This window comes from Narcine bancroftii, chromosome 2 (assembly GCF_036971445.1).
Source record: "Narcine bancroftii isolate sNarBan1 chromosome 2, sNarBan1.hap1, whole genome shotgun sequence".
In the NCBI taxonomy this organism is placed as follows: domain Eukaryota; kingdom Metazoa; phylum Chordata; class Chondrichthyes; order Torpediniformes; family Narcinidae; genus Narcine; species Narcine bancroftii.
The window spans coordinates 283,169,953-283,178,449 of NC_091470.1; the positions used below are offsets into that span (position 1 = coordinate 283,169,953).

The following is an 8,497-nucleotide window of genomic DNA, read 5'->3' on the forward strand; positions in this document are numbered from 1 at the left end:
CAATGATTTAATTGAGCAACCAAATTTGAAATAATGGAATCACAGTCTTTTGTGAGGCTGAAAAAGGCCATAAATAGTGGTTGGCTCTGGTGCTTACATTTTACTTCTTGCTGACACATATGCCTCTAGATGGATGATATCTCCATTGCAGTTCGCGAAGCGGATTTTTGATCACAGGAAGGAAGTCCAGAGGCATATTACCAATGACTCTCCTTGTATTGGAGTACATGAAACTCCTCTTTAGCTAATGTTAGAGCTCTCCTTTCCTAAACATGATACAATTTCTGCATCCTTGAGGACCCCTGGTCTACCCAAGAGTGAACAATGAGATTGTGGATTTTTTGCAGCCCAGTTTTAAGATTTCAGCAGAAATGTCCTTGAAAGGTTTTGTTATTCTTGAATTGTGATGTGGCCCTTATTCACCCCTTTTTGTCAATGGTGGTGACAAGGCAACCAGAATTTCAGTGATTTGTCCATTTGTACATTATGTGTATGAAAATAAACTGTCATCATCATATCATGAAGGCTGGCAGTAGTGGTTGCTGTAACATGGAGACAAACGTGTTCTCCCCGAGGACAACTCATGGATGAAAAGGCCTTCAAAGGATTCCTTGCAGTGGCTGCTTATTGCCTATAATTGATAATTTCATCAGATTTCTCACCTCCTATTTAGTGCAGCCTTGGTCTCTGGGCCACAGACGATAGTTGCAACACTGAAAACCCGATGAAAATCAGGGCGTTCTGTGGTCTCTCTATTCACCATTTCATTTTTTTCTAGCTCCGGGTTTTCTGCTGGACCTCTGTCTTCAATTGACTTTTCTTACCCCTTGAGGAAAAATCCAATCCCAGAAAAGCTTTGTGGTGAATTTGGCTCCGTGATCTCATGGGCAAACTCATTACTTTGGTCTTGGGATCCTCTTGGTAAGATAACTAAGTCTTTTTGAATGCATCAACCACTGTCGATACTCCGAAGCTCTAGTAGACTGGGAGCAGACAGGTTGACAAAGGGATACTCTCCAAGGAGATCTAACTTTGTTTTGGTCTTGTGATCTTCAACAAGATTCTCCAATGTTAACACCTCTGTTAACACTGATGTTCTAGTGCCAAATTGATGGAGGTCATCGAGCTGATTAGATGGTGCTTAGTCCAACAATCATCGGTTCTTGTCGGTGTGGTAATGCGAACATCCTTGTGATACTTCACTCAGATAATGATGTAGTAAGTTTCCTGTATGTGGCCTGGGGTTACTGCAGTGACATATTATGCTTGTGCCTTTGATTAAATAATCTTTTAATTATGACATATCTGTATTCCGAGCATTTTATAAAGAGAATGACCCAGTTGTAGTTACTCTTCCCACCTCTTTCCTTGTCATGACTTATTGGAGGATTGTGATTCCTTCCACCCTGGCATTGAAGTCATGCAGGAGAATCAGCTCCCTGTGTTATCTAGACTGGGATAATTTCAAGGCCTAAGTTGAAGTCCTTCTTGGCCTCATTTAAAACTTCAAGGATTAGGACACCATCACATGATGATTCCCAAGTTAAAGAGGTGAAGATCCATACGGAGTTCACTAATTCTTCAGAAGTAATCACAAAGAGGACTATTTTTTTCAATAGTTTCACTCACTCCATGAAGATAGCTTTCCCCTTCCATTTTATCCTTTAGAGGAAGGTGAACCTACTGACCTTGTCCTTTAAACTGATCATCTGTATCTCATTAGAACAGTGATGTTGCAAATAAATGTTCAAGTCCATTTTTGTGTAGATTATCTATGAGATATCAGGTCCTGAGCATCATAAGTGGAGTACAAGTTGCCTGTGTATGATTTCCTTTAACCTGACATAAGATTGCAAATCAACTAGCACACAGGCATAACAGAACAACATCAAGATCCAGTGGAAAAAGGGACCAAGGTGACTGAATATAATAATGCTCACAGTCTATTCAGTTCTAGTCATGTGCCAGGTAACTGCAAACATTGTTTTCATGGTTGAAATACCATTAATTCTTTGAAGTCTTTTCACTTCCTCTCTTCAACCAAGGTCAGAAATATGGTTATGCATGCAGTCAGAGCCAGGAAGCTGGAAGTATGCAGCCACAGCTGGGGGCTCAGATTGTCTTTAATGTGCAAATGGAGCCAGGAATCGGGAATACAGTTTGGTTTGTGGTCAGAGGCAGGTATCAGGAACGTGTTCAGTGTGTGCCTGGAGATTAAAAACATCTTTATGTGCGCACTCATAGCAGAGAATGGGAAAAGACCAAATAGGTAGTGAGGGCTAGGGTGTGGAACCTATGTGTGTAGCTGGAGCAAGGAACTTGGACCATGTTTAGGTGTGTGACTGGTTCCATGAGTTGGGAAAGTATGTAGTTGTATGGCTGAAGCACGGTATCGGGAGCATATGCATGTAACCAGACCTGGGGACTGAAAATATAGAAAGGTGTGAAATGGGAATGAGTGGGTCAGGTTTGATGCATGGCCAGATCCAAGTTCTGGGAATGTGGTGAGGTGATTAGCTAGAGCCAGGGACTGAGAACAGTCGAGCAGCACTAGGCCTATTTTTTCTGACCTTTAAAGGTTTGTACTCTGATGAAGTGTTTATACAGGTCTTTCAAAATGTAATAAAGTAATATATAAACAAAGATAGGCTTTAGAAATGTAGGATTTAACAATAGATTCCTGCAAACAGTAATATGATAATAGAAAATTATATCCATTTTAAATAAAGGTCATGTAATAGATAAATTTTGACCAAAGCTCCAAGGATGAAATTGTACAAGGCATTGGTGAGGCCAAATTTGGAGTACTGTGTACAGTTTTGGTCACCAAATTATAGGAAAGATATAAACAAAATCGAGAGAGTGCAGAGAAGGTTCACGAGAATGTTGACAGGATTTCAGGGTCTGCGCTACAGGGAAAGGTTGTGCAGACTGGAGATTTTTTCTCTGGAGCGTAGAAGATTGAGAGGGGACTTGATAGAGGTGTTTAAGATTTTAAAAGGGACAGACAGAGTAAATGTGGATAGGCTTTTTCAATTAAGAAAGGGGGAGATTCAAACTAGAGGACATGGTTTAAGATTGAAGGGGGAAAATTATAAGGGGAACATGAGGGGAAATTTCTTTACGCAGAGGGTGGTGGGGATGTGGAATGAGCTTCCGGCAGACGTGGTCGAGGCGGGATCATTGGTTACATTTAAGGAAAGACTGGATCGTTACATGGATAGGAGGGGACTAGAGGGGTATGGACCGGGTGCTGGTCAGTGGGACTAGGAGGGTGGGAATTTGCTATGGCATGGACTAGTAGGGCCGAACTGGCCTGTTCTGTGCTATAAGTGGTTATATGGTTATATGGTTATATGACATCTTCCTTGCTTCATTTATAACGTGCCAAGAATATCCTATTCATTTTGAAGTGTTTAAAATGAATTGGATTCATATCCCAATCTAAAGGCAGCAGTTTAAATGATGTAGCTTCTTCCCCAATTAACAGAATTACTAACCTGAATCTTTGTCTCATGTATCTTTCTCACATGAATGGGGAACATAAAAGAATGTTCCACCATATGGCACTGCAAAAAGTTTAATAACTCAACTGGAAAGATAGGGCACAATTATGGAAGATAATGGGGTAATAAGAAGTTGTTGGGTGGCACAGATAGCATCATGGTTAGGGCAACACTATTACAACACCAGTGACCCAGTTTTGAAACTAGTGCTGTCTGTAAGGAGTTTGTATGTTCTCTCCATATCTGCATAGGTTTCCTCTGTGTGCTTCAGTTTCCTCCGACCCTTCAAAATGCATGGGAGTTGTAGATTAATTGGGGTATTTGAGAGACATAGGCTTGTGGACTGGAAAGGCCTGATGTGGTGCTGCATGCCTAAATTTTAAAAAGGTAATTTAAAAAATTTAATATACAAAATATCACATTAAAATAAAAAATAAACAGTAAATTAAATTTTTTTAAAAGAAAAAATGAATTAAATTAAAGTTAAATGATTGAAAAACATCAACATTAGTAAAATTAAATCACAAATTCAATATTTTGTTCCAAAATGCATGTCATTCCTGAAAAAACTATACATACCTCTTCCTGTGCTCCTCCATATTTTCTCTGAGCAGTTTTCAAATCAGTCTTCAGTTTTTGAATAAATTGGTCTCTGATGCTGACCTGGATTTCAAATAACACAGCAGGAATGTAAATAATACAAGTAAAATGTGCTAAATAAAGCATGTAACATAAACTGAATAATTCAGTTTATAACACTTGCATTCAACTTACAGTACATTTTAATGTTATGTAATCAGGATTATTAATTAATTATTGACATCAGAATTCAAAAAATTGTGTCATATTCAGCAGATAATTCTTTTCTTTTGTTTAGCATATTACAAAGTAGAACTACAAAAACCAATTTGCAAAACCTTTTAGTGTCCATGTTCAAGAAAAAAACCCAGAAAATAACTAGAAATGGGAACTGAGAAAGTCTTCGTTAATTAGACTGTTGTTTACCTTCCTAATTCTAAGTGACACAGACTTCAAAAGTCCCTGATTACACCTTTTTAAGGTGAATACATGTCTGAATCCTTCTCAGCGTAATAGAACACATTAAGCAAGTTTATCCCATAATTATTTCAGGGAACATTAAAACAAAATGAAGGAAACATTCATCAATCACCCTGGATGGCACAGCTCATGAAATGTTATATTTACTTGAAGGAAAGAAAAGTAATTTATGGTTTGTTTCATGGCATTGAATTATCAAATTCATTGGAAAATGAGGTATATTCTACATTTAAGATCTTACTCAGTCCATTTATTCACTGAATTTCATCAATTTTTATTAATATCTAATCTAAAATAAAAATTCTCATGTTACATATGAATGTAAGCAATTATGAATGTTAACTATGTTTACTTTTTCATTATTTTAACTTTGATTTTTAAATATTAAGCTGATAAAAATGTTTAATTGGTACTGAATAATCTTCACTCTTTGTAACACTAGTGATACACTTTGAATGAATCATTTAGACATGCAAATATGTCATGAATTAGTTTGATCTACAAAGAAAATGAAAACTGATCACAGAAATAACACCTAAGATGTAATATTGGCATGTTGGCAAAAGAGACTGCATGTGCTGGAATCTGAAGAAGAAGGTTTCCTGTTCCCTCTTGGTCCTCATGCAGGATTCCAGTCCAAACCATAGACTTACACCTTTGGCCTCAACAAATATTACTTGATCCACAGATTTCCTCCCTGTTCTGTTTTCTTTATAATAATGACATAATAGCATAACAATTTAGAATGAATATTGACTGCCTTAACCTTACTTGGTTAACATCTGCTTAAAATCTTTTATAACTGCATGACAATTTTAACATTTATTTTAGTGTAGGAAAATCACTCTATCCAAATATTTTAAAAATGCAGAGTGACAGCAACGATTTATATATGTCATTGACAACTTTAATATAGTCCTGTTGAGCAGTGCTATACTTCTCAGTAATTACTGTCATCTCCAGTTCTATTTCCTGCTTCTCAGCACTAAGAATGCTGATATCCTGGGAACAGTTTTATTTGGTCTGTCAGCTCTCTAACTTTTTCTTTAAACTTCTGCGTGAATTTATTTCCACGGAGGAACTTAGATCAAAATTGAAAGTTGTGGGCATTATTTGAAATCTCATTCATTATGTTCTTAAGTTCTAACATCTACTACAATTTTAATAGTGAATATACTTGTCTGTGCAACTCAACTCATCATCCATTATACATTATTGCCAGCAAATGTAGTTGTCTTCTTTCAAATCAAGTATATTTAGTTCACAGACAGAATACAAAGTTTTTATAATTCTTTGAAATGTTCTGGGACATTGAAGCCACATTGCATTGTCCTGTTAAGCAAACTTGCACTTTGGTGGTTCAATATAATAACACAATTTCATCTCTTTTCTGTTCTTTATTTTCTTTTAAAATAGAATAGAGCTAAATTAACCTTTAGTTGTGTTGGTTCAAACCAATTAAGGAATCCCTTGTGAAAGGCCAATTGCAAAGAGCATTCATTTTTCCAGTATATACTATAAATTGCCCAATTACATAACCATGATGGTCTAAGGCAGGGGTGTCAAACTCAAATTCACGGAGGGCCAAAATTAAAAACTTGGACTAAGTCGAGGGCCGAACTAAATATTTATTGAAAATTTTCAACAACATCTGCATGTTTTCTCTTCTTTCAACATATGTAATGTTAAACTTTAGGATATAACTTTAGGAGGATAATGTTACAGGTCAGGAGTAGGTAGCTCAAGTTCACCCTTTGCTTGACTTGAGGGAAACATATTTGGTCCCTGTGGAGATGTAGTCAGCATTCACAGGCTGTGTCCATTTTGGCCTGCATCAGGACTCAGCATTTCCCGCTCACTCCTCAGGCTCTAGACCTCTATTCACCCTTGACCCACCATCCCTCTACCTGACCAGTCCTTTACCCAACCTCTACTCACCCCTCACTCCACTCGCTCTGCCTCTACCCACCCCATCCTATACACACCCCTCTACTGCCTCTCCACTCAACCTGTTCCTCCCTCTACCTGTCTTTCACCCTCTAATCACCCCTCCCCTACGCGCCCTGCCCCTCCCCTGTTACCTCTTCCCTATCCACCCCTCCTTCTACTCATCCCTCCCTCTAACTGCCCCTCGCACCACCATAACTTCCCCTGCCCATTACTCCTCACCTACACCCTCTGCCCACCCCTGCTTACCCACCCACTCAGGCCCAGCGCACTGCCGATCAGCCTTTGCGGACAGCCACCATCTCTCTCTTCACGTGCAGGGCTGAACCAGCCGTCCCTGGGGTCTGCGCGGGTGCAAGCGCTGAAGGCCGTGGCGACCGGGAGAAGTGCACTCACGCTGTGGATGGGCCATCCGGTGCCAGTCGCGCGGGGCTCGCGCTGCCCAGGGGCCGTGCGCAGCCTGCCATGTCCGTCGTGCCGACGGGAAATCACAGGCGCTCGCCAATCCGCCGCACTGCTCGACAGGTGGGAGAAGTGACTGGTTGTGCGGGGAGCCTTCCAACCGGCTTGCCGGCTGATGACATTGACAGACTTCTTGTGTTACAATTTCTCGTGTTACAATGGGGAAGGATGTGCAATGAAGGGGGAGGATGGTGGGGGTGACATTACCAAAAAACAGCATCGGCTCTCGCTGCAGGGCGGGCCACCTCTAATACATTTTTGAAATGATCTTGCAGGCCAAATATAATTATATCGTGGGCCAAACTTGGCTCGCGGGCCAGAGTTTTACATGTGTGGTCTAAGGTGTACACAAGTGCAATTAAAGTAAAATTGGATAGGAATCAAATGTAGAAGCTTGAGTAGAACCTGATAGAAGATCCTGTGCAGATATCCAGGTCCATATCCATATCGGGTGTTTTGGGTTAAGTTTCCTGAACCAGACTTCAGCAAGGATCAGTGCGTGTAATGCCCTTTCCTTATTTTGGTGGTATGAATAAAACATGACAATTTCCACAGCAAATATATAAACCTTTGGTATCAAGATAAGTATATCTTTTAATTTGTGTTTGAATTGTTCAAGCTAGAATTAAAGATGTTAAAAAAAAACTTGCAGATAGTACCACAATGTTGCATCAGACTAAATGGATAAAAAAAAGGCAAATTCAGCTAATTCCCTCTTATCATAGAGAAGGAGTGAATACAAAGGTTTGTTCAGATTGCAGGCCTCCAGCAGTTCAGAGTGGCGTTGAACACACAACCATTTCAAAGTTCAAAAGTTCAAAGTTTAGACTTATTGTCAGAGTACAGTCATGGCATCACATGCCACCCTCAGATTCCTTTTCCTGAAGGCCATGCAGAATTTCTACTTATCAGTAGTGCAAAAAATTGTACAAAAAAGTATTGTTATGATCCCAGTGGATCCCAAAACCCAGCAGCAATAGAATTCACCAAGACAAATGGTTACTTAAACAAAAGTTGCTTTTAATTTTCTTTAAACATAAAAAACAGGATCAAACTTTAACTTATTACTATTAACTTAACCCCCTTCTAATTTTTAGTGCATGTGTATGCAATATGTATATGCTCAGGAATGTTCTTTTCTTAATAGTCCAATCATCCACTTCTCACTTCTCCAAGTTCAACAGTATCAGGCAATTCTTATACAGTGCACAGAATTTAACATTTATGAATTTTCACCAGGCTCTGGAGCTTAAAGGTAAATGGTTACCACTCAGGAAGATTCTTGTTGGTATCAGAGAGATATTTGTTGCTTGTTTGACACACACACAAACTGATTTCCTCCAATCAGCTACATCAGTGTCTTGCCAAAGAAACTTGCCCCATCATGATAACCTCTTCTTCCAGGTCACCACAGAGTTCCTCTCGTTTCCCTTATTTCAGGAGAAACACTCTAGCCAGCCATTTCCTCTTGTATGGACTACAAGGATTTTGAACAGGCTGAACTCAGAACTCACAAATGTTAA

General features: G+C 39.3%; 1 protein-coding gene across 4 annotated transcripts in view; it reads right to left on the reverse strand.

The window, feature by feature from the left end:
• Nucleotides 1-8,497, reverse strand: part of LOC138752701 (putative leucine-rich repeat-containing protein DDB_G0290503) — a 287,373-nt gene that overhangs the window by 172,067 nt on the left and 106,809 nt on the right. For all 4 annotated transcript variants that reach the window (XM_069915411.1, XM_069915412.1, XM_069915413.1 and 1 more), the window contains exon 7: nt 4,086-4,169. In XM_069915411.1, the coding sequence (XP_069771512.1) occupies nt 4,086-4,169 (84 nt within the window). The remainder of the gene's footprint in view (nt 1-4,085; nt 4,170-8,497) is intronic.